Raw genomic sequence first — 27,961 nt, 5'->3', positions numbered from 1 at the left:
GTTAGGAAGGAAAAAAAAAAGAATACCGCAAGCCCAGGTCGGAAGTGACGTGTCTTGTCAACATGGCCAGCTCACAGGGTTTCCAGGGTGATGGGGGTTCGGTATTGAGCATGGAATGTATTCGGTCCTTGACTGATCTGCAGGATCTGGAGGAGGCGTATGAGAGACTGTGTACTGAAGAGGTGCGGGCAATAGAAATCGGAGTTTTATGTGCTAATATCTTACTGGTGATGTTCATAATCTCGAGACATGTCAAATACGTCTTAACACGTATTTTCTTCCTGTATGTAACGTGATGTTGCAACTACAGCGTTGTGATGGCAACTATCGTTTATAAATCGATATATTTTCTATGATAAAGTACCTGGTCAAATATTCTATTCGATTTTTCACTCTATACTTGCAGCAGATTTCTTTCAATCATATAAGACATGTGTTCTCTAAGACAATTTACCTGAACACTCCTTTCACACACCCACAGAGAGCCTAAAGGATATTATTTGGAGTCTGGTTTATTGTGCCACCAGATCATCCATTACTATTTATACTTATCAGTGGGAGTTGACTGTGCTAAATTTGCAATGATACATATGAGTGTGACCTCTTTGTTGAGGTGAATCTGAAAATTCTTCTCTACGCTGCATCTGTCAATACTGAAAGGGAATGTCTTCCCCAAAAAATAATGAAAGCAAACATTTAAAGCAGTGTTTGTCTGTCCCTTTCTGTTCTTTGCCCTGGTGGCTCAGACTGTTGATACAATGTAAGACAAGGCAGCTGATTAACAGACCTGTCTTTACTGGGGAATGCAGATTTTTGCAACATTGTTTAAAACACACAACGAGTTAAGAAAGTGCTGCGTTCAAAAGTAATTGTGTTCGCAAATAACTTTAAAACAAGTAGGGGCACATTTACTTAAGCTCGAGTGAAGGAATAGAATAAAAAATATTTCTAATATCGAATATTTTTTTGGCTACTTCGACCATCAACTACGACTTCGAATCGAACGATTCGAACTAAAAATTATTCGACCATTCGATAGTCGAAGTACTGTCTCTTTAAAAAAAAACCTTCAACCCCCCCTACTTCACCACCTAAAACCTACCGAGCATCAATGTTAGCCTATGGGGAAGGTCCTCATTAGCTTTATAGCCAATTTCTGATTGAAGGAAAATCGTTCGATCGATGGATTAAAATCCTTCGATTCGTTCGATTCGAAGGATTTAATCGTTCGATCGAATATCGCTAAATCCTTCGATATTCAAACTCGAAGGATTTAACTTCGGTGGAGGAATATCGAGGGTTAATTAACCCTCGATATTCGACCCTAAGTAAATGTGCCCCTAAACATTTTTTTTTAAATACTTTATTTTGTTTGCTTGCATTCAGTAAAAATAAAATATGTTCACTTTTCAGATTTATGCATATTACAATATTGTATGTAGTATATCACAGTGTAGTCCACTTTACAATCATGACACATATTTCTTTCACAGAATACAGGTCAATTAAAGGTATATTTTACATAAATGTCAACTTTTTAAACAAATATATAAATAGACAAACAGACAGACAATACTGGGCAGGTAGCATTGTTCTTGTCATCAAATGTTCTCTAAGCAGAGAAATGATGTTCATCAGTTACACTAAATTATAGGGAGAAGTGAATTGAAGTTTTAGTTGTGGGGGTGGTTTGTGATCCCCAGTGGAGTGGTATCAGCACTTTAGGCACTGTAATTAGAATTGAAATGATTGATTTCTTATATTGTGCTAACGACATATCATTGTGATGTAGCAAAAAAAGGCAGCTGAATCCTTTATAGCAATGTCAGTGACACTAAACATTTTTAATATATGTATATTGGAAAATTGCTTTGAAATATGTTCTCTTTTATTAGACAAATATTTATTATGGGATTGACTTGCCCTTGAAGTGTATTAGAAGCCTTCCAAAGTGAAAATTCAGGTTCAATTTCTATGAATGTATCATTGCAAATGTATAGGTTTGTTAAGTAAAACAAAAGATTCCAGATTATTGTAGAAGCTGAAAGAACGTAAAAAGTAGCCAAGCAAATTAAATAAGGACTAAATGAAAGCTGAAGGTACAAGAGAGAAAATAACTGTATGGGATAGAATGAGAAATCAAAAATCTTAAACTAAATATCATAAATTAGGTAAATATGAGGAATAAAGAATGTCATTTTAAGTGGAATAAACAGGGCACTGTATGATAAAAATAAGGTTGATGGCAACAAAATATTAAAAGACACCAAAAACAATGAAAGTTATTCATTTAAACTGACACAAAATGTTTAATGTCAAGCAGAGGTCATTGTATTTTATTGCAGTGTACATGTAATTTGCTGTGATTTGCTGGAGTGTTAACCATCTTTTATATGTTGTGTAAACTAATGTCTAACTGTTCCTGTGTAATTGGTCAAACTTATGTTATACATACTACATGTTTGGAGGCCACATTATCTCATTTAAATAATTCTATAAAGCTTTTGGGCAGGTGTGGGCCCTTCAAATACCTTGGGCCCCTCGGAGCCTCCAGTTGGTTAGGTCCAGCCTTTTCAACAGTATTCGGATTTCTCTGAATCCAAGAGTTTGTCCCAATTGAATCAGAATCCTTAAAATCCTTGCATTTTATTTACTTTTAACCCTACCCTAATTTCAATTTGGTTTGGGATTTGGCCAAATCTTTCATGATTTGGGTTTCAGCTGAATCCCGAAATAGTGGAATCAATGAATTCTTAATACATATGCATACTGGACATTTTGACTTCCTGCCATTACTGGCCTTTTAAAAAGTAGTATATGACAAATCTGGAGACCATAAATTCAGAGGAATAAAAGAGAAATTAAAAACAAAATAACATTAGAAGCCAAATCTAGTCGATGAGAATTTTTTATGTCTTTTCCACTAATTACTATTTTGTCAACCAAAATAATATTAATCACTATTAATTTTGTCTCATTCTAATAAAAGTTTTTCAATGCATTTGTCCACAGAAAGATGTGGAAGCTGAGCTCCAGGCACTTCTTGGACAGCAGACGATTGTAGAAAAAAAGATGCTAGCCTTGCAGCGGATGGGGTAAGGATTTCAACTCTATAAAACTACATAAACTGAAAAATACCTGAAATCCTGTGCCAGTGAATGAGTTTGCTGAACTGAGGTTTTCAAGATTTATCCATTGAAAAGTTTTGAAGAATTCGAATGAAAAAAATGTGGCTAATAAATCCTGTCGAGCTTTTTCATAAGTCCACAGGCAAGCTATTTTATAATTTGTGTTCTTTTTAATAGTTGAATTATAAAAAGTGAATATATTCTTACCACTGTCTGTGCACATATCTGCATTTGGTGTTGCAGGGGCTTCATTATTTGAATATGTATACTCCTATCAACTGAAGAAATTAAAATTTTTCCTTCTTTAGTAATTATTATTGGACTCTTACACACTGATGATTATAGTGCATTTCTGTGTTCTGGCTTTTTCATACATTCCACCACATGTGAACACAGGAGTTAATGTATTTATTTTTTTATGCGGGTGACACAGAGTTCCCTAACGCAGGTGAGACACATAACATGCTTACCTGTGTTTACTGGTTTAGCATGACTCTGTGAGTAGAAGATACAAGGAAAATAATGGTCTCCATTAACTCCTGCATTTCTGTGCAATGGAACCCATAACAAATGCATTTTAAATCACCTTTGTGAAAGACAGTATTCATGCATGCGAGGGATATTTAGAATAAATTATAAATGGGAGCATAGCAAGGTACGTACACACACACTATAACTAATCTTTTTTTTTTTTTTTAAATCACTATCTAAGACCAAATCTGCAGCTGATCGAGGGTGATGCACAACAACTTTCGGGAATGATAACATTTACCTGTAATTTAGCAGAAAATGTGAGCAGCAAAGTAAGGCAGCTGGACCTTGCAAAGGTAACGTAACACATGTGATTCTTAAAATACATTTGTTTAATATTAATTTGCTGTTCATTAGTCTGTTTAAAATTCATATTTGTTTTTTTTCTCAGGGCTTCTCTATGCACCTTGTCTGCTGTGATAACATCTGTTGTTCAGATTATTAGTCATTTAAAACACACTACTTCCAAATGTGCTGCTCTATGCATAGTCTAATTCACTTTATTTTTTGGATTAATGTTTTGTTCAGTTAAATATATTTGCATAGCTAATCCCATCTACAAAGCCTTATTTTTGGTTTTATATATATATATATATATATATATATATATATATATATATATATATATATATATATATATATATATATATATATATATATATGTATGAATATATATATATATATATATATATATATATATATGTATGAATATATATATATATGAATGGATTTAGCTCTATTGGATTTTCTCATGAGTGCAGACATGAGTATACTTGAATGTTACCTCTTGACGGTATGGGACTCTCTGTTACAGTTATATCTTGTCTTTTAGAGTCGACTCTATCAGGCCATCCAAAGAGCAGATGACATTTTGGATCTTAAGTTCTGCATGGATGGTGTACAGACTGCCATGAAGAATGAGGATTATGAGCAGGCAGCAGCTCACATACACAGATACTTGTGCTTGGATAAATCTGTAATTGAACTCAGCAGGCAGGGAAAAGAAGGTAAGAGAGTTAAAAACAGCTGTGTGTCACACTGTCATACCAAGGGCATCAGACCCTGCCAAATTTGGTGAGTAAACATCTGGTCTCATATGTAAGTTTGAAGAGGAGAATTTTGTTGTTTAATGCCTTATGCAAAGCATCAGTGCAAAGCTATGGATTTTTTTGTGGTGTCTCCAACTAGAATGCATGTTCAGGACCCCCAGTAGCCAGGTAGTAGGAGCAATGACCATGGGGAACCCTCATTTGGAAACCAAAATACACCCACCCTAGTCCAAAAACCACAGTTTTTTGCCACATCTTTTGTAAGAGAAGGTTATTTCTGAATTCCGTTGCTAATGCAAGTGACAAAAAGGTAGTGGGTTGTTTTATATTGGTCGTCAATCTGGGATTTTAGTGGTTCACCACATCCCTCATTTAATGAGATGTCTCTAATATTTTATTTAACGAATGTGGGGTCTGCTGTATAGCTAGTTATGCCAGTGCTATAATCTGCATTATACTGTGTTCTGTGTATTAGTGGGAAAACATTTAATGAGATATCTTTAATATGTTTGTTTAAAATTAGCTATAATTTTCATTATATTGCAGTCTGTGTCTTAGTGGGAAAAACATTTAATGCAATATCTCTAATATGTTTGTTTCATATTAGCTATAATCTGTATTCTGTTGTATTCTTCGTTGTACTGGGGAAAACCGCATTATTTCTTATAAAGTCAGAACGCATTTAAGAACATAATTAGGTGTTGTGGAATGAAAGGTATACATTTATACTTATAGTATAAAACTGATATTCCTGTGTCTTGTGATAATTTGCTGTTATTAAAAAGTATTCAATAGCTCCCATTTATCATAGTGAATCTCTAATATGATAAAGGCATATCCATAGCTCTACATCCACAAAGCCAGTGCCTGGGTGGTTATTTTGTTGATTTTGACAAATGTCTCTTATATCTCATAGGCAATATAATTGATGCCAACTTACACCACTTGCAAGAAGCAGAGCAACATCTAAAAGTTGTCGTGAGTGAAAAGTTTGATGCAGCAACAAAATCTGGGGATCTTCCTCAAGTTGAGCGATTTTTTAAGATATTCCCTCTGCTAGGACTTCATGAAGAAGGGATCAGCAAATTTTCAGGGTATCTATGTAAACAGGTAACATTATAAACACTTTCTCCATTAGAAAATCACTTTGGAATAAAATGCAAATGCTGTGCAGTACACCTTCTATATTTTTGTGCTGAGTATGGGGGGGTATAGGGTTAAGAAGGTGCAGACCCTGCAACCCTGAAAAATATTTTTGGTATTGTGACATGCCACTGGCCTGCACATGCACTTTTATGGGGGAATGAGCTTTTGGTAGGCAGGTAGCGTAGGATTTTGGAGCTTAGAGACAGGGACACCAAGGTTTAGGACAAAAACTCAGGTTTATTAAGCACTGGACATTCCCAACAAAAAGGCAACAGAAAAATGTTCAGGTTACAGTTCAACTTCACTGTAAAACATGCAGGGTACAGTTCAGTAAATACACTGCAAAACATTCAGGGTTTTCCCCCCTCTGGTCGCTCACCATCAAGGGAAACTCTCACCCTCTTGTACCTTGAAGTATTTGGGCTTCACACTCAGCCCTGCTGGCTTACCCTCCTGGGACTCAGACTCACTAGCCTCTGCCAGTCCTTTCCTCTTTCTTTCCCCACAAGGGATTAAGGCTCCAAGCTCTGGAACTCTCTTGCTGGCAGAAAAGACCCTTCTGCCCAGCTCTGTCTCTCACAGCACCTCACTTCCCTGGAGAGCCTTGAGCTATGCTCACACAGCCCTTTTACATGGTCAGGTAGATCCTCTCTCAGCTGCCACTTAATTACCTGGCTGAGAGGGAATATTAACCCTACCTGAGCCAAGTATTCCTTTTCAACACCTATCTTGCAGTTTAAATGTACTCTTTTCCATGTACTTTCCTGCAAGACAGTGGTGTTTTCCAAACACCCTGTCACAGTATGCAAATTAGGGTTCATATTCAGTTTAGACCTTAGTTTGCAATTGTGTTATTTAGTTGGATACCACGCAGGTTGGGCCCGTGTATGGTCATCTTTAATACATATTTCATACATATATCAGGAATATATTTAAAGGGGTTGTTCACCTTTTGAGTTAACTTTTACGGTAGTATGATAAAGAGAGTGATAGTCTAAGTCAGTTTGCAATTGTTTATAATTGTTTAATTATTTTTGTTTTTTGAGTTATTTAGCTTTTTATTCAGCAGCTCTACAGTTTTCAGGGTCAGCAATCTGGATGCTAGGGTCCAAATTAACTCAACAACCCTGCATTGAGTTGAATGACAAACTGGAATATGAATAGGAGAGGGCCTGAATAGTCAAATAAGTGGAAAAAAAAGTAGCAATAACTATAAATCTGTAGCCTTACAGAGCAGATGACCCTTATTTAAAAACTGGAAATTCAGAAGAAAAAGGCAAATAATTAAAAATAAATATGAAGACTTACTGAAAAGTTTGAATTGGCCATTCTATAACATAATAAAGTTAACTTAAAGTTGAACCACCCCTTTAAAGTGAGTAAATGGTTTACAGGGAATGTCAAGCAAAAAATAATTTGTGCCTGTTAAAAAAAAAAAAACACAATTCCAGGCAACTTTGCAATATACATTCATTACAATTTTTTTTTATGATTTTTAAGTTATTTGTATATGTATTGCTATTGAAAGCAGTGTTTGTGTGTTCCTTTCTATTCTCTGCTCTGATGTCTCAGACCGGTGATACAATGCACAAGGTGTTGTGGTAAAAAAAATCACTCTTGTATTTTTAAAGGGTCAGTTCAACTGTAAGTTAATTTTAATAAAATTGCATATTTTAGTGACTTCTCAATTTTTTGTTTTAATTATTTGGCTTATTCCTTTGACAACATTCAGATGGCCAAGAGCCAATAAAAACTCTTCAAATATTGCTCTTTGAGGCTCCAATGTAATTGTTCCTTTTAATTATTTATTTTTCTTAAATTCATGTTCCAGTATCTCATTTACACCTCTGCTTTGTTGGACCTTAGCAAACAGATAGCTGCTGGACAAAAAGCTAAATAATTAAAAAAAAAAAAAAATGAAAAATGAAGACCAACTTGTCTACAATATATTAAAACTTAATTTAAAGGTAACTGTTAAATCAGGACATTTATTAGCATTTTGTGTTCAGAAACTTACCGATGCAGCTGCGGAAGGGCCTATCAGGACCAGGGGCGGATCTAGGGTTAGGCAGAAGAGGCATGTGCCTAGGGTGCAACAGTGTTTGTGTGTGGGGGGGTGCAGCCCATCCCGGGCAAAGAGCCTGTAGCCGATTGACGCTCCTGTTTGAATCTCCTATAACTAAAACCTGCCTTTCCTTCCTTGCACTCCCCCCACCACCTGTATTAGAGACACTGCCTCCCTAAGAGTCCGCCTGCTCCATACATGCCATTTCAGAGCGGTCCTCCCCAGCATCTTCACCCAAAATAGCTATTATGTTGCTGTGAATCAGCACCCATTCACTTCTGTCCCCTACTTCCCTACTTACGTTTTGCTATTTTGAATTGTTTGACTGTCCCTTGCTGTAAACTTCATACACTGATTGAAGCCAAGTCACTGATGCCTGTTATCTGGTGGTGTATTTCATAGGTGGCTAAGAAAGCTGAAGAAAACCTGCAGCTTGCATTGGAAACAGAGGGTAGCGAACGAAGAGCAGCACTTATTTTTTCAGATACTTTGACGCTCCTGTTTGAAGGTATCCTGACCACAGATTTCATTACACAATCATATTTGTATGATCAATGTATACGCCTATTTATTGTAAAGTGCTGCAGAATATGTTGGTGCTTTAGGAATAATAATAAAAATAAAATGATATTTTATTTAGAGGAGCAACATGCAGCTGTGTTAAAAAATCATAATGAAGTCTGTAATGGAATGCATTCTTACCATTTTAATAAAAAATGGTAGAGAACAGTGACATTAAAGCCACATTCAGTTTACACCTTTTTGCACCTGTTGAAATAGGAAAAATTGTCTTTCCAGTTAAAAAACCGGCATAAGAAAATCCCCCTGTCCTGTTCTGTTAACCTGAGGGTCGTCAGGGATGCAGACTTGTGACTAACAGATCAACTCAGCATATCATACAAAGAGATCCATTATATCACCCTTCTAGATACTTCCTGTTCAGATTTTTCAAATATTGGCTTGAGACATTAATGTTCATTTTAAATACAAGACTATGTGATTTCTTTCAGTATAACACAACAAAGTTACTTTATGTATGTAACTCTCTAACCAGGGCTGGCCACCCCTCTCTTTTCCCATTTTGTGCTAATCAAAAAGAGACTGGAAGCAAGGGGTACCCCAGGATTTAGAAGTCTACGCTGACAGGCTTGGGGTATTTATTTTCTTCTGCTTTTGTCAGCTTGCAGAATGGATAATTTGCATGGGTAAAATATTCAATTAAATGTCTAAAGTATTGAGTGATTTTAATGGTGGCAGTATTGCCACGTGGATTGCAATTTAAAGGTGTCTTTGTTCTTCAGCCTGTAGATATTATAATTATGACCTGCCTGATAATTGCACATGGAATTAATTTGTGATTTCTTTTACTGACAGGGATTGCAAGAATAGTGGAGACACACCAGCCAATCCTGGAGACATACTATGGACCTGGAAGACTTTATATGCTCATTAAACACCTGCAAGCAGAATGTGACCGTCAAGTTGAAAGAGTGGTGGACAAGTTTGTACAACATAGAGACTATCATAGGAAGGTAAGGGTCAAAGAATTGCAAATTGTCCCAGAATTTCACTGTTTGCAACATACAGTCAGTTTAAGGTGATCTCTCTCTTTAACTGACTTGTGTATGGCTTCTACAGCAATTAGATGATATATCTGAATCATGATTTGCAAATATCACTAATTCAGTGGCTTTAAAGCACCATATAAATAAAGGACAATGTTCACATATGTATATGATATTATAATACATTAACAATTCACTGTAATCCACAGAGATCAAGTTATGACAAATTAGGGTGAATAAAGTTTGGCTATTCGCTAAGATTTCTTTTTTTTAAATGGATATGTCTTGTAGTCTTGTATTAAAGCGGTACAACATGCAACTACCAGAAAATTCTATAGTATTCACTTTCAGGGACCTGAACCAACACTGCAAAATTTACAGTTTTTAGTGGACAATTGTGGACAATTCAAGACTAGTTGTTTAAGATGAAAGTAAGGTTTAGACATGCTGACCTAGTGATTTCTTGCAGTTCCAGCAAGTTCAGAGCTGTATGATGCGAGGATCTTTAACAGACAAGATAGAACCTAGGTAAGACTGAGCATATTGATTTAATATAAGCATTTTAAAACTATGTTTTATTAAACTATTTTTTTAATTTGATGTCCTCAATAAGTATTACCATAATAATGTAATATAAATATTACCAGTTTATTAAATAGTATATGTAATCTTCAACAGCTAAATAACTGTTTAAAAACCCAGTGACCTGATGTTTTTTTTTCTTTCTTGTTTTAAAGACTTCAAATTAATCTCCATGTTCCTAGAGTGCGAATTTATTTTAGCCTTTGAGAGTGTAGGAACTAAAACATCTAACATGGAAAAAGGATTCTCTCTTGCTCTTTTTTGGCTTGCAATGTACCGCAGTCTATGGCATTATCTTAAATTTCACCTCATTAAGAACATGCAAAAGTAGCATTGCTTAAGATGCCTTGTGGTTCCTTTTGTGCAAAGAAATGTATTTATGATGGTATTTTAAAAAGTGTCCGCATACAAGTATCATCAGATTCACCGTGTTATGGTGTTCTCTTCTCCCCTTAAACTGGCAGTATTGTATAAAAGGATAGATTACTGAGCACATTAAATATCCTTCTATATTTTCATATTCTACTTCTTACCTTAGCAGTGACATCCTCCACTGACAACAAATCAACAGCTCCCTTAGTGAAGCGGAGAATGTCTTAACAGACTAAAACAGCATGATTATGCTATTTTGTTCTCGTTAGCACAACATTTTAGTAGTTCATTTTATTTTCTGGTGTCCGTTCACCTTCAGATACTTTTTTTTTCAGTTGAGTTGCTTTCAGATGGATCACCAGAAATAAATACTTTTTCCAATTACCTTCTATTTTCTATATGTGACCGTTCTTCTAATTGTGTAAAGTGACATTTTTCACCTTCTAAAGCAGCCCTGGGAGGGAGGGGTCAGCGACCCTGTAAACTTTTCTAAATTGATACATTTATTTGATACATTTCTGATCTTTGTCCCTGCTGAGCAGAATCCCTGTGTTGCATTAAAAGCAGTTGTTATAATTGATACAATAGTTGCTAATATTCCACAGGTACTGCTGAGTAATGTATCAACTAAATGTATCAACTAATGTAGCAAATTGTAACAGTTCAGAAGCTGCTTCTGGATCATTTTGCTGCCAGACTGAAACAGAGACAGCGACATTAACTTTAGACTTCAATTGTGGGAAAACGATAAAAAATAAAAGATGGAAAGCAATTGAAAAAAGTCATTGTTTATGGTGAACAAACTGAACACAACTCAACTGAAAAAAGTGAAGATAAACAACCCCTTTAACCCTGATTTTATTTCAAACTCATAATCTAATTGTATCATCACAGAGTAGCTTGTAATAGAGTAGTTATTGTACTTGTATCTAATTTCATGGATTAAAACAATCTAGGAAAAAATCCAGAAGCACACCAAAAAATTGTTGCTTTAGTGAAATAGGTGATTTATTTAACCCATAAACATTCACACAAAAAGGGCAACGTTCCGGGCCCCTCTGGGCCCTTTATCAAGCCTTTATTAATTCTTAATCAAGGATTAAAACAATCTGTGACTCAGGGGTCAGTCTTTGCACTAGTAACCAATTATGTTAAGGATTTTTAGGAACACAGGACAATGCTTTCCTTCTACTCCTAGGGATCTAGACCCAATCTTATCTGAGGTAACACTAATGAGTGCCCGGACTGAGCTGTATCTGCGTTTCCTAAAGCGTCGAGTTGTGTCTGACTTTGAAGTTGGAGACTCTATGGCAACAGAAGAGGTTAAACAAGGTAATGGCATAAAGGTATAGGATTATTTTCTGCCTTTAGTTTTGTGTGTTCCTGTAAGTATTCAAAGTCATTGTCAGGGTATAAACTTTTTCTTTTTTATAATTTCATATTAAATATTCAAATGTGGTTTACCATACAAATATGTATCCTATTGTTTTGTATTGGACTCTAAGTTCCTAAACAAAATTTTACAACCCTATGTGCAGGGTAATTCCAGTGCTGTCATAGATTTTTAGTATCTCTGTACACAGTATGTGAAAAGCTATGGGGTTGATACAGCTTGTTGTTACTACTGTATACATAATTCCATCTTCAGATGTTTATGATTCACCAAACTCCATTGACTTTGTTGGCGTTTTGTGCAGGTACTAATATTATAGCAACATTTTGGGGCAGTGAGAGGTGGAAGAAAGCCAGACATAATTTTATGTTCACCAGTAATATTTACATTTGACAAATATAATAAAAACATGAAAATATAGCTCTTGTTTCACTTTCTACCTTTTCTTCAGAGCATCTGCAGAACTTGGAAAAGCTGATAAAGCATTGCCTGCTAAGCTGCTCAGTGCAGGAACTTATTGGATATTATATTACCATGGAGGAGTTCTACATGAGAGAGTCTGTGAACAAGGTAACAATGCTGAAAATTCGAAACAAATTAGGGCTACGTTTTTACATAGACATGTTTGTTAAACGCATAATTTCCTGTGTCTTTTTATCGGTCTCCTGCAGGCTGTGGTCATGGACACTTGTGAACGAGAGCAGCTGACCTCCAGCATGGTGGATGATGTATTCTACATTGTGAAAAAATGCATTGGTCGTGCGCTTTCCAGCTCCAGTATTGACTGTCTTTGTGCCATGATAAATCTCTCTACAACCATGCTGGAGTCAGATTTCAGGTGACGTTTTGCTGCAGTGCCCATATTCATGGTTATAATATACTTTTTAATAAAATATATTGACCATCAGCTTATCTACCTGCAACTGCAGCACCAGGAGGGCAATGCCCTGAGCTTGATCTTTAGAGGAGCAGAATTTTAATGGCACATTATGATCAAAATCAATGTTTTGTCCCAAGCTTCTTTGATAAAAAAAGAAATATGAATTTCAAACATTGACAAACCGCAAACTGCAGCAGACAACATAGACCTATAAAATAGTTTTTGCACAATTAAATTAAATTAATTAAAAAAGCTGCACATAATGATATTACAGCATCCCTTTAACTTTTCTTAACTTGCAGCTTTTTATATCAAGGATTCAGATTCAGAGTTTGTAACTCTTAAAAGGGACCATTTACAAAGTGTGGTCATGCAAAGCTAGCTGCAGTCGTTATAAGAAATAATGCCATTCATTAAAGGCATTGCGTACAAAGCCATTTGTTGCACTTGCTTGGTTGATCCTGCCTTATCTTGCATATTGTGTACTTTGCCTGTTTGATGCAGGGCAGCCTTAGAACTTCTGCCACCTTGGTTGTAGCTCCAGGTTCCCCACAGTCATTTTGACACAGAACTCCTGAAATGATGACATTCCATCACAATAGCTTCCAATGTGCAATAAAGCACACAAGTTTTACCACAACAGCCTCACTGTGTTGTGCACATCACCACATTGCAGCCACAATTATGCTGGGAAAATGCTACATTGTGGCTAAAAGACATGGCAACTTGTGCCCAAAATTGTACTTTATACACTGCACTTGGACTTGTAAATCAGCATTACAGTTATGAGATTTAAAAGGATTGGACAATTAAAAGCTTAAAATATTTTCTTCAGAAAATAATGCAAATGCATCGAAAATATTTCAAATATGCAAGCAGATATTTTTTTCTTTATTCCTATGTGCTTGGTGCAGGTTATGTTGATATTAGCCTGTTAGAGAAAATACTATTTTAAAAGGGTGTGGGGATTATGGTCCAGTCACCTATAGACCTTAAAGGGAAACTATACCCCTGAACAATGTAGGTCTCCATAAAAATATATTGCATAAAACAGCTCATATGTAAAACCCTGCTTCATGTAAATAAATCATTTTCATAATAATATACTTTTTTAGTAGTATGTGCCATTGGGTAATCATAAATAGAAAACTGCCATTTTAGAATATAAAGGCCGCCCCCTGGGATCGTATTATTCACTGTGCACACAAAAAATCCAAACAAACCATACATATTGGGTCACATGAGCCAATTAACAGACAGAGTTGTCTTTTGCTTTCAAACTTCTTCCTGTTACAGTTAGGGGCAGATTTACTAAGGGTCGAATATCGAGGGTTAATTAACCCTCGATATTCGACCAGGAACTAAAATCGTTCGAATATCGAAGTCGAACGATTTAGCGCAAATCCTGCGATCCAACGATCGAAGGAATATCCTTCGATCAAAAAAACGCAGGCAAGCCTATGGGGACCTTCCCCATAGGCTAACATTGAGTTCGGTAGCTTTTAGCTGCCGAACTAGGGGGTTGAAGTTTTTCTTAAAGAGACAGTACTTCGATTATCGAATGGTCGAATAGTCGAACGATTTTTAGTTCGAATCGTTCGATTCGAAGTAGTAGTCGAAGGTCGAAGTAGCCCATTCGATGGTCGAAGTAGCCAAAAAAACACTTCGAAATTCGAAGTTTTTTTAATTCGAATCCTTCACTCGAGCTTTGTAAATGTGCCCCTTAGAGTTGTAGTATTTCTGGTCAGGTGATCTCTGAGGCAGCACACAGACCATCACAAAATGGTGGTTCAAGGCAAGAGATGTAAAAAGGCAATATTTACTTAACTATATATTCCAGTTTAGTAAGATTCTTTAAAGGAGAAGGAAAGAATGTTAGGCACCCCAAGTGAATGTATTTACTAGAACGAGCACCACGGATCGCTTATCTTCTGGCTTCATCTGTCTTCAAATTTCCCGGGGCAGACGCATGACAGTAGAATGAAAAAGCCGAATTTTTAGTTTAAGTTCGGCTTTTCACTCTAATGCGCATGCACAGCTGGCTGACAGAAGACAGAAGAAGCCTCAAGAGAATCAATCTGTGGTGCTTGCCGGTATAACACCGGGCCGGTACAGTTTTCTGCTGATAGGAGCACCGGCCCGGGGTTTCAGGTAAACAAATACATTCTCTTTGGGGTGCCTAACATTTTTGCCCCCAAGTGGTTAACGACTTTGCTTCTCCTTTATTATGCCAATTTGATATAAACTGTTAAATCTGTTGCTTAAATATTCATTATGGAGTTTTTTTTCTTTAATTGATCATTTTATTTGAAAAATAACAGAAGTTACTAATGGACATTTTAAAGTTGCCTTTACAGTTGTGTTAAAATATCTAGTCATATAGTTTTAATATAGTATAGCACCTTGGCTCCTACATTGGTTCTTAAATACCTGCTACTTCTTTTCCTGAAGGGAGGTTCTATGTAACAAGTTACGGATGGGTTTCCCAGCTACCACATTCCAGGATATCCAGCGAGGGGTAACAAGTGCAGTCAACCTAATGCAAAGCAGTCTGCAGCAGGGAAAGTTTGACACAAAGGGTATTGAAAGCAACGATGAGGCCAAAATGTCCTTCCTGGTAAGAAACTCAAAGGCAGACATCAGGCATATGAACTTATATCATTATATTGTTCTCTTTCATTAATGATTATTATTATTTATTCTGCCTTTTTTTCAGGTGTCACTAAATAATGTTGAAGTTTGCAGTGAAAATATCATGACTCTAAAGAAAAACCTGGAGGTATGAGAACCTGCATTGCTACTGAGTAACTGGGGGGGATAAACTGAACAGCCAGAATGTGAGAAATTGTATTTGCTCCTAAAAGGAACAAGAAAAGGTGCAGTCAGAGCAGAGAGCAGACAGCCTATCTATAATGAAATGAGTCATTATTTTGATATCCCAATTGTGAAAATGGGAAATCTGTAATCAATTTTTTGTTAACAGACAAATAGACACATTTATCAAAGCTGATCAATGTGCCAGTTTGTTACAATGTGTTTGACTGCTTATAGCAATTGAAGCCAAGTCTGTGCTGTGGGTAGTGTTGCCACCCGGCCGGTAATTTCCCGGCCTAGCCGGTAAAACACCAGCCAAGGCCGGGGCCGGTATTACAAATTTACCGGCAATGTAGCTGCCGGTAAATTTGTAATACACCTAAAAAAAGCCCATGGTCTGCCTCCAGCCTGCTCAAAACTAACCTTTTTTTCCTGGGCTTCTTTCCAAATGAGCAGATTGGCTCCGCCCCCTTTTACATCGCGCCCGCCCAGCCAATAGCGCATCACGGCACCGCCCCTTTAGCGTCACAACCCGCCCTTTTAACCCCGCCCCTTCCACCTGCCAGTCAAGATTTTTTTAGAAGGTGGTAACCCTAGCTGTGGGGTATTAGGTGAATAGCAGTGCTGAGCATTAACACCCCATATGAATATTTAAGCCACAAAAATTACTACTCTATGGGAGCTTTATCTGTTGCAAATTATTTTCTATGCCACTACAACTAGTAGTAATGCAAAAAAAATTATTTATAAATTGGATTTGCTTGTTTTATTGTCTTGTTTTACAAGTAGTAACTGTTACCACTTGTAAACATTACAAATACCCATAATACATTTGGTCCATAATAATAGGGTACTGATTAAAGGGGTTATATTTAAAGGAGAAGGAAAGCTATGGGGGCATTTTATTGCCAATAGATTAGCTACAATAGTGCAAACTAGAATGCTATATTTATTCTGTAGAATGCTTTACCATACCTGAGTAAAAAGCTCTACAAGCTCTCTGTTTGTTTAGAATAGCAGCTGCAGTATTAGCTTGGTGTGACATCACATCCTGCCTGAGTCTCTCCCTGCTCACTTATAGCCCTGGGCTCAGACTACAGCAGAGAAGGGGGGGAGCAAACTGAGCATGCTCAAGGCTGATACAGAAGCCCATGTGTACACAATAGAAGGAAAGAAATGCAATGTTTCTTTTGACAGAGGACTCAGAGCAGAACTACTTTGAGGGTTTACTGGTATATTTTCTGATAAGGCTTACTGAGTTTTAACCTTTCCTTGAGCTTTTTGTATGATGTAGAGAGTGATATCCTGAAATAGTTTGCAATAGGGTTTGATTTTTTATTTAATTTTTTGAGTTATTTATCTTTTTTATTCAGCAGCTCTCCAGTTTGCAATTTCAGCAATCCAGTTGCTAGGGTCCAAATTTTACTAGCACCCTTGCATTGATTTGTATAAGGCATTGGAATATGAATAGTAGAGGGCTGAAATAGAAGGATGAGTAATAAAAAGTAGCAATAACAATAAATTTGTAGCATTACAGGGCATTTATTTTTTAAATGGGATCAATGACCCTAATTTGAAGGCTTGGAAGTGTAAAAAGAAGGCATATAATTGAAAAACTATTTCAAAGAAAAAGGAAAAATGAAGGCTAATTGAAAAGTTGCTTAGAAGTAGCCATTCTATAACATACTGAAAGTTAACCTAAAGTAAACAACCCCTTCAAAAGCAGTATATCTTTCAATTGTTTATATGCAGACTTAGGGGCAGATTTATTAAAGGACCAGTAACATCAAAAAACTAAATTGTTTTAAAGTAATAAAAATATAATGCAGTTGCCCTGCACTAGTAAAACTGCTGTGTCTGCTTCAGAAACACTACTATTGTTTATATAAATAAGCTGCTGTGTAGCAATGGGGGCAGCCATTCAAAGGAGAAAAGGCTCAGGTTACACAGCAGATAAGCTCTGTAGAACATAATGTTATCTGTTATCCACTATTAACCTGTGCCTTGTAGCCCTTTTTTCAATTTCCGACTGCTACACAACAGCTTGTTTATATGAATTATAGTAGTGTTTCTGAAGCAAACATATCGGTTTTACCAGTGCAGAGCAACACTACATGATATTTTCATTACTTTAAAACACTTTCATGTTTTGGTGGCGCTATTCGTATAAGGTTCGAGTTGTATTTTTTAAGTCAAAACTCATATTTCCAGGTTATAAAAACTGAAATTGAAGAATTGAAAAAAGTAAAACTTAAAAAGATGTATTAGACCCTGACCCTGGAAACAGCTCAAATCCAAAAATACAGCACCTAAAACCTGTCTAGGTCATGTAGAAGTCATTGGTAGAGGTCCCTTGAACCATTTGAAAAGGTTAACAGCCTGCTAGATGTTCCAGTTTTTTTTTCGTTTTTGGTATTTGTTGTATTGAAGTCACTAAAAAATGAATCTGTTTGTTACTCTTACTCTAGAATGACTGCATCAAAATGTTCAGCCAGGGCCTTGGTGGGGATCAAGCCAAAGCCAAGATTGACAGTTGCCTATCTGATATGGCTTCAGTGTCTAACAAGTTCAAAGATCTCCTACAGGTTAGAATACTGGATTCATTGATGTCAACTGTTCATTATTGCTGGGATCTTAGACAATGAATTCAAATATTAAAAAAGGGGCATAATAACCAGATTACATTTTGGACTTTTTTTGCTACAGGAGGGTCTAGGAGAGCTAAACAGCACCGCTGTAAAACCCCAAGTCAAACCATGGATTAACCTCTTTTTGTCAGTGTCTCATAATATTGAAGAGGTAGGTTTGCAGATGGATACAGATAATTATGGGCGAAATGTGACCTGTTCTTGGAACAAGTTGTCATGAAGAATTAAAGTACAACAAATCTATTCTGGCAGCTGACATATTTCTTTCCAATTTTACTTATCAGGAGGAGTTTAATGACTATGAAGCAAATGACCCTTGGATGCAGCAGTTCATAGTAAACCTAGAACAGCTAATGGCAGAATTCAAGGTACTTACCATCTCATGCACAATTCATGACTTTTATGGATCACACAGAACTTACAGTGACAAGTATACTGTACAATTGGATATTAGTAGGAAGGATAGCAATTGTTTCCCACTGGCTAAGCATTTCACTTTTCTTCAGTAATCTAAAGATTAATCTTAGTACTTGGGACAGTTATGTTTTACAGTTTTATAAATAATGTTTGCTTTGTAGTATTTGTAGATATGAATTTTAGCACTAAATTTACAAACACATAACATTTTTTGACAGCTGTGATTTTCTTTATTGATTTTTAATAATAAGCATGAAGAAAGAAAGGAAAGAGAGAAGAGGAGGAGGAGAAGATAAGGGGTGGGCATTCCCATTATGCAAATAAACAGTATCTTATAGTACATAACTTGATAGACAACCTTCATATTAACTAACTTTTAGGGCTGCAGTGCCAGTTTGTGGATCAACAAGCCACCTGTCCCATATTTTCTTGAACTTATCCGGGCAGGCTCGTATTCGATATTTCAGTTTGTGGCTGGGAAGGATATTGTTAATAATTTCCATCCAGAATGCTAGGGTAGGCTGTTCCAAGGCTTTCCATGTGAGCAAGATGGCTTTCTTTGTATAGTGTAGGAGCTGCTGTAGACACAACTATTGATAGAGGGTACAGTAAGTCCCTCTAGATATCCTAGTAGGCAAAATGGAGGTGTCTGAATAATTGGGAGTCCTAATGAGGTGTTAAAGGGGTTGTTCACCTTAAAATTAACTTCTACTATGATGTAGAGCAGTGCTGTCCAAGTTCTGTGGTACCGAGGGCCAACATTTTACTGGCCTATGTGGAGGAGGGCCGATAATGGAAGTCAGTGTTGGCCACACCCCCTTTTAAACCACACCCACTGTAAACCACACCCATATTACCACAAGAATTTTTAAGATCATATCCACATTAATGGTGGTAGCACACCAAAAAACCAAATGGTTGGTGCTCACTGCAGGGAAATCCCTCATCACTCGTGTGAAAAATTTAAGTCATGTTAAAAACATACCCTTAAATCCATATGCCTCATCCTCCCCTGTGGATAATACAACAACCCCCCCAACACATGATTAAACACCTTAGGGGCCCTTAACAACAATTTCCAAATACTAACAAACCCCAAGAACAAACCCCTAACAGGCTTACATTCTACAGGTAGCATAGGGCAAGCAGAGAATGGCACACACAAGTAGCACTGGGCAAGCAGAGAATGGCACACACAAGCAGCACTGTGCAAGCAGAGAATGGCACACACAAGCAGCACGGGGCACACAGAGAATGGCACACACAAGCAGCACTGGGAAAGCAAAGAATGGCACACACAAGCAGCACTGTGCAAGCAGAGAATGACACACACAGGGAGGCAGGGCAGGGCCAATGTATTTTTGCACCCTAGGCAAAGGCTTCAATCAGTGCCCCCCCACCCAGTCCTGCATTACCATTTCCCACCTTACCAGTCATATAGCCCCCTGTAACTGTGCCAGCACCTATCATATTGCCTCCATTTGTACCTATGTCAATGGCAGTCAATCCCCCCCAGATTGCCCCCAATCTATACCTGTGCCAGCATAAGCCAAAACATCCATCATATTTTTACCCCCAATCTGTACCTATGCCAGTGGCAACCAAAATAATCCATCATATTGCCACAATTTGTATCTGTTCCAGCAGTAGCCAAAAATCCATCATATTGCCCTCAAACATCTGTCTACCTGTGCCAGCAGCCACCATATTGCCTCATGTACCCGAGCCAGCAGCAGCCAATCCCTTATATTGCTCCCAATCTGTACCTGTGCCAGCATCAGCCAAAAAATCCACACTATTGCCTCCATATATGTACTTGTGCCAGCAGCAGCCAAATATCCATCATATCATCTGTTTACCTGTGCAAGTAGCAGCCAAGATATTGCCCACAAATATGTACCTGTGCCATCAGCTGCCAAAAGGGAGCTGGGAGTGATTCTGTCTGGAAAAGGGGGTTTATAAATTTGAAAAACTATTAAAGGCCAAGCAAATCAGGGTTTAAAAAAGAAAGAAAGGAAATTCCCCTTAAAAGTGTGCCCCCCCCCATGATTGCGCCCTAGGTGGGCGCCTACTCTGCCTGCCCCTAGTTCCAGCCCTGCAGGGAGGGAAGGCAGAACAGAGCAGGAGACAAGGAAAGCTCTCAGTCTAATATGTACTACATACAGTGACACAGTGCTGGTGCCCCATTAGCATTTTGAATAAAGTGTGAATAGGTGAACAATATGGGCAGTTTCAGTCTGGGTCTCAGGTAGAACAGTACAGGCTTTAGGGGAGTGAACAATAGGTGTCACAAGTGTGAACAATACAGGGGGATCACAGGTGTGAACAATACAGGGGATTAGTTTGAATTTGAGGTTTAAACAATGCAGGGGTCAGTTTATCTCTACAGTCATACCTTTTAAATCTTACATATGGTAAACAGACGCGGACCGCCAGTTGGACAGCCCTGATGTAGAGAATGATATTCTGAGACAATTTGCTTGTTTTCATTTTTTATTATTTGTGTTTTTTGTTATTTGGCTTTTCATTCTGCAGCTCTCCAGTTTGCAATTTCAGCAATATGGTTGCTAGGGTCCAAATTACCCTAGCCACCATGCATTGATTTGAATAAGAGACTGGAATATGAATAGGAGAGGCCTGAATAGAAAGATGAGTAAAAAAAAAAGTAGCAATAACAATAAATTTGTAGCCTTACAGAGCATTTGTTTTTTGGATGGGGTCAGTGACCCCCCCCCCCCATTTGAAAGTTAGAAAAAGTTTTAAGAAGAGTTTTTAAAATAATTTAAAAACTATATATAAAAAAAATAAATAATTTAGACCAATTGAAAAGTTACTTAGAATAAGCCATTCTATAGAATACTAAATGTTAACTTAAAGGTAAACCACCCCTTTAATAACTGTAAGAACTGCAGTCCAGTATTGCTGAATTGTATGTGCTTTTGATTTTTCATTTGGGAATCTCTTATTAAGTTACTGATGTTGGCTTTATATTGCTTTTTGAGCTGCGAGACAGTGGTGGGGCTTTTTTTTCTGGCCCAGGCTCCACCCCCACAGGCCACCCAAGGCTTGTGGGTGAATTGCACTTTTTATGGACCCCCCCCCCCCCGGGCCACCTGTATAGAAGAAGCATTTGAATATTCCTTGCAGTCATCTCAGAGTCAAATGTATTATGTTTCACAGTCCTTTGTTAGAATAGATTTGTTGAACGAGTATATAAATGTCAGTTATTATAGGTAACATGAGATTAAACGTATAAAATGTAAGGAGGTGAAAGCTTTGTTAGAAAAAATGTAAGGAGGTGTTTAATGCTGCTAGTAAACATAGGATATTAACGCATTAGAATTTATTACAACTGGATTATTAATCTGGGAATGTGTGTAAAGGAATATGTTGTGACAAAAAAACAAAGTAATAGAAATGCAGGATTAATCGGCCCATTTAAGGACAGGTACATTTGGATATAGTAATTGTGACTTTTTCCATAAAAAAGGACAGCGTTATAGTTAAAATCATTTTACTTCAGGGATTATTTAATTTCACTAAATGGGGTCTAAAAATGAATTTACTCAGGATGCTTCTGTGGACACATTTGAGTTTACATTCATTTTCTATACTTTTTCTTTTTTTTTAAGCTTTATTTTTATTTATTTTTTCATGTTTTTTTCACATTGCAATGAAAACCACATGATAGATTATTAGTTAGATATTACATTATTTGCATTATTATCATAACAGTAGAAAAGAACATCAAGAAAATCGCATTAATAATAAGTGACTACAAGAAAAGGAAAATATAAAAGAAATGAATTAATACCTTACTAGAGCAGCCGGTCGGTTTTCATTTTCTATTTTTAACAGTTTCTGAGATAGTTGTAGCTTAGACTCCTTTTAGACTTTTCACTCAACAATCAGCTACCCTAGGATTAACTGAATTTAGAATGTGCATAGAAAATACATAGACAATTAGGGCTATTTACACTCTGAGCCTTTAATGAGAGCTGTTGAGCTGAAGTTTTTCCAGCAGTATATAACTGCTACTATCTCAGAAACGACTAAAAATAGAAAACAAATGAACCGTACGTTTAAGGCTACTTAGATCCCCTTTTAATGTCCTTATGGGCTTTCATATTTAGGACAATGTCATTTTGAAACGGATGTGGAGTGCATCATTTGTTGCTTTCCGTCTGTGCTATTATGCGTTTAGCAGGGAGTGAATAGTGGGCTATTACTATATTGTGTAAAGATAGGAACTTGTCTAAAGAATTATTAAACTTGAAGTAGCATGGATAAACACACACAGATTAGAATCATTACATTTCAAAGGTTAAAAGAAAGCTAAAGCTTAACAAAAGGGTAAAAGTACTGCCTGTAATGTTTTGTGGTTCTGTACTAGCCTAAGGCAACCACAGCTCTTTAGCAGTGAAGATCTGCATCTGAATATGCCCCCAGTAGCCCCCCACCCTCTTTGTGCAGAATTGCAATGCATACTCAGTACAAGTACTTGAGCTTAGGCACCTACTCACACAACATATATATATATATATATATACATATAAAAGTCACAATACAAGGCTGATTAGTTATTAATTCAGATTCTTGGTATGATGGCTTGACTGTTCTGTTCAGAGTGACAAATACAAGAGTCCTCTGCACTCAACCCATTATCAATATATTTAAGACAGAGACATTTTGTGCATACTGCTACTAAAAAATGCCTTACCCTTTAAACAAAACAGGGATTGTTTGCAATATTGCAATATATTTAAGCTGGCCAACTACGTCAAAGTCATCCCATATCTGGCCAGTCCTACGCTCAATTTTATCTGATTCATTAAGAATTCTATTGCTTCATTATACATTTTACAAAGGGACTAAGTTTTACCTGCAACTTACTTGCTGCTTTCAAAGTAAAACTCCCAAGCTTGGCTGCCCTTTTATTATACACCAGTGGGATCACCTGACTATAGCTGGGAAGGGTGGGAGCTACAACATGGAGCTGGTCACTGCTCCTGTATAACTATAACAAACAGGGGAAAGTTGTGCTCACCACTAGTTTTTAAAACCATTAGGCGGGGGTGCAATGAGGGTGTGACCACAAAATACATATAGTCAAATACAAGAGGTCCTCTGCACTCAACCCATTATCAATATATTTAAGACAGAGACATTTTGTGCATACTGCTACTAAAAAATGCCTTACCCTTTAAACAACACAGGGATTGTTTGTCCATATATTGCAATATATTTAAGCTGGCCAACTACGTCAAAGTCATCCCATATCTGGCCAGTCCTACGCTCAATTTTCATCTGATTCATTAAGAATTCTATTGCTTCATTATACATTTTACAAAGGGACTTGGTTTTACCTGCAACTTACTTGCTGCTTTCAAAGTAAAACTCCCAAATTTGGCTGCCCTTTTATTAGACACCAGTGGGATCACCTGACTATAGCTGGGAAGGGTGGGAGCTACAACATGGAGCTGGTCCAGAGTGACAACCATTGCTCTGTCTTTAATCTTGCAGGCCAGTTTGTCTTCAGTTATATACGAGAACCTGACAAGTCTCCTCACCAGCCTGATTGCCATGGAACTGGAGAAGGTTGTGCTAAAATCAACATTCAGCAGGGTAAGAATAAATCACAGGCACTGGGCTGAATACCACTCATGTTTGGCTTTTACACTGATCCATTTGTAATGCAAGATAGATGATACTGTTGTGGTATCATGTAAATAATGCTGCTCCTATTTTAAAGTCAGAACTGTATGACTGTAAAGATGTTATCAAGAGAGCTCAGAAATATCTGATATAAGAGTTGAATTGAAGGAAACTACTGTATGCTTTCCTTACTAAAAAAATGCAAAAAGAGTCTTGATTGCCACAGGGAAGGGGCGGAGGGTTACTTAGTGGAAGGTTCAGTGCCGTGGTCAGAAGCACTAAGTTGGCAAACAGGGGCTCCTAAGTAGAGTCCACTTTAAATAGAGTGACCTTTATGATTTAGGACTCTTCCAGGGACATAACTATAGAGAAAGCAGACCATGCGGCTGCAGGGAGGTCCAGGGGCCCAATGAGTCCCTAATTAATGAGCAATTCATCATATATTGGTAAAACAAGACAAACTCTGGATATGTTGGGGGCCCTAAAATGTATTTGCTGAGGGGCCCAGTAACATCTAGTTACGCCACTGGACTGTCTCTCTCGGCATGTACATTTTGCCAGATCATAATCTCAAACTGACACCTGTCCTGACTGGTTTTATATTTGGGAAATATATATATTTTAAAATAAGCGATTAAAGTTACTTTCAATTTGTTTATTCATCTGACTACTCAGGAAGGTTGGCGCAATTACTGGATCCATGCATTCTACCATTTACCTGATGAGTTTGATCCTGCGCACACTCTGATTTTGGTTTCATTTTGGCTTTCCGCAATTTATACTTCCCCCTTAAGTGATGAGAGAGTGGGAATTGAAGCGCATTATTTGAAGGGGAAGTAAAGTAAAAAAAACTAAGCCCTAATGGTCCCAGGTTCCCTGTTAAAAAAGAAATATATTTCCAATGTACGTTTATTAAAAAATCCATACTTTTTATTTTTTTTTTATAAAAAACGTGATCCCTTGCCTGCAATTCCCCATTTGCTCCACTAGCTCTGATTACTGATTGCACAAATCCTTACACAGCCACTAGTTGGACTACAGTAAAATGATGGGCATTGCTTTGACTTCTGGACAGTAGCACACATTTTTAACCCTTTGTTTCATGCCTTTGCTTCTCACTAAAGCTGATCTCGGTCAGAAACAGCCTTCCTTTCCTGCTGTCAAGAACTCGGGTAGTGATTTTGGACTTGAACTAATGCAGCCAGTGGTGTCCTAAGATTTGAGTGATCAGAGTAAGTGCAGTGAAGGCAAAAATCACAGTCAAGGGGGTATATTTATCAAAGAGTGAAGTTAGAGATCGCCACAGTGAAATTCCGCCACTCTCCATTCATTTCTATGGGATTTTGAAAGGCATATTTATCAATGGATGAACTTTCACTTTCACCCACTGATACTCTTTTAAAAATCCCATAGAAATAAATGGAGAGTTGTGGAATTTCAGGAGGACTGTGGCGATCTCTAACTTCAATAAATATACCTCCAGGGATAACATTTTGTATAAAAACAGTGGATTTTTTAAATCAATGTATATTAGAAATATGTTTTTTTTTGTTTAATACAAAACCTGGGACATTAGGGCCCCTGGCTTCCAATGTGTGTTTTGGTTTTTAACCACTAGGCTCTAGGGGCCCTGATCATTTTGTTGTACGGAGCCTGGTGATATCTGATGGCAGCCCTGGTGCTAACTAACCAACTCCAGCACAAAACTGCTTAGAGAGAGACGGATTTCTGAGAGGGGGTGGTGGAGAGTAACTTTTTAATGTATTCTATTATGGACATTTATTACTTCCATGAGATGAAGCTTATATCACATTTTTGTTACTTTTGTTTACTAACTTTTTTAAATACAGCGCCAGCATATTACGCAGAGATTTACAGAGATGATGCATCATTCACATTAGTTCATGCTCCAGTGGAGCTTACAGCTTAAGGCCCCTATCACACTCACTTTCAACTTTATCAGGAGCCAATGAGCGTGTGTGTTTTTGGAATAGGGGAGAAAATACAAAACTTGTTGCAGATATGGCTGGGGCAGGAATTGAACCTAGGAGCCCAGGACAAAATATTAACCACCATGCACATGCAATCCTAAGGCTATGGGCACATGGGCTGAACACTGATCCCAGTCTGCATATTTTGACCTCCGCTTCACGCTGCTGTGTGTTCACAAACAGGCTGATCCAGGTCTGGACTGGGAATCAAAATAGACCCAGGCATTACAAGTACAGAGAGGCCCAATCAGCTCCTGACCAGCCCACTAAGTAGCGACTTTCTATGGCATCTTATGGCAGCCCCCACAGATTGCCAGTCCGGGCCTGGGCTGATCAGGTTGAAATCAATGCAGCAGGGGCAGGGAGCAGATCTGATTCTCTCAGCCTTCAAATATTGACACAAGCTTAGATCAGCTGGAGCCTTCAGCCCGTGTGTCTATAGCCTAAATGTTCAACCAAACCCATTACATAATGTGACTGTAAAGCTCTAGACCACTTAATACAACATTTTTTTTGTTCACTTGATTCAATATTTCGATTTTTCTCAATTGTATATATGCAGATTTGGTACAATAAATGGATTCATGATTCAGCAGAATCCAAAAAATGTAAAAAAAAAAATGAACTTTCACCCACTGATAAAAAATGCCCGTAAACGTAAAGATCTGTAACATTTCCTCCTGTAGAAGGCTATTCCTATTTCATGCCTTGATAAATGCCACTTGGAGAGAATGGCATCCTCGTTCTATTGTGACCTCTTTATTTTGTTCAAAGCTGGGAGGCCTGCAGTTTGACAAGGAGCTGCGCTCGCTAATTGCTTATCTCACCACTGTTACAACTTGGACCATCAGGGATAAGTTTGCTCGTCTCACCCAAATGGCAACCATCCTGAACCTTGAGAGAGTGAGTGTGTTTTTGTCCGATTTCACACATTGTCATGTATTTATGTTAAAGATCAATCCGTGTCAGTATCCAAAAAAAGCAGACTTGTAATTGCTCCCCTCTCTTTACAGGTGACTGAAATCCTGGATTATTGGGGCGCTAATTCTGGGCCTCTGACCTGGCGTCTCACACCTGCAGAAGTCCGACAAGTTCTTGCATTACGCATAGATTTCCGCAGTGAGGATATTAAGCGCCTTAGACTGTAGCTGAACTGATAAAGAAGCACTGCGGTTTAACTTGCCCAAAAAAAACGGAATATCTTTCTTCAGCAGCGACTAAAATCAGGCACTTTAGCCTTGTGTTTGATGACACAGGTGTAAAATGAATCAGTTGATTGCTTCTATGGTGAACTCAATAGGGACTAGGGATGCACCGAACCCCCGAATCCATCATGAAAGATTTGGCTGATTACTGAACTGAATCCTAATTTGCATATGCAAATTAGGGTTGGGAAGGGGAAACATTTTTATTTACTTCCTTGTTTTGTGACAAAGTCACGCAATTTCCCTCCCCACCCCTAATTTGCATATGCAAAATTAGGATTCAGATTCAGTTTGATCAGGCAGAAGGATTCGCCGAATCAGAATCCTACTGAAAGGCCGAATCCTTAACTGAATCCTGGATTTGGTGCATCCCTAATAGGGACTGAGGGTTGCTTGACTGACGGGTTTGTGAAACACTTTCATTGTTGTCCTATGTGAATTATACTGTAATTTGCCATGTGTTGGGCTGTCAAACAGAATTATAGTACAGTTTGAATGCCCAATAAAAGATGTTAAGTCA

At 37.6% G+C, this 27,961-nt stretch overlaps 1 protein-coding gene across 1 annotated transcript; it reads left to right on the top strand.

Annotated features, from left to right (window-relative positions):
• Positions 1 to 48: 48 nt before the first annotated feature.
• On the top strand, positions 49 to 27,961 carry cog4.L (component of oligomeric golgi complex 4 L homeolog). The gene is made up of 19 exons (XM_018258076.2): positions 49 to 182; positions 3,013 to 3,095; positions 3,841 to 3,955; positions 4,492 to 4,666; positions 5,625 to 5,818; positions 8,322 to 8,427; positions 9,294 to 9,451; positions 9,954 to 10,012; positions 11,637 to 11,770; positions 12,283 to 12,401; positions 12,503 to 12,669; positions 15,163 to 15,328; positions 15,428 to 15,490; positions 17,994 to 18,110; positions 18,232 to 18,324; positions 18,458 to 18,541; positions 24,114 to 24,215; positions 27,011 to 27,139; positions 27,250 to 27,961. Exons 1-19 carry the CDS (start codon positions 63 to 65, stop codon positions 27,382 to 27,384), a joined length of 2,319 nt encoding a protein of 772 aa, XP_018113565.1. The 5' UTR covers positions 49 to 62; the 3' UTR covers positions 27,385 to 27,961.

This window comes from Xenopus laevis, chromosome 4L, assembly GCF_017654675.1.
Source record: "Xenopus laevis strain J_2021 chromosome 4L, Xenopus_laevis_v10.1, whole genome shotgun sequence".
NCBI classification, from domain to species: Eukaryota; Metazoa; Chordata; class Amphibia; order Anura; family Pipidae; genus Xenopus; species Xenopus laevis.
The sequence above is the reverse complement of the archived record's forward strand: the minus strand, read 5'-3'. Positions and strand labels throughout refer to the sequence as shown.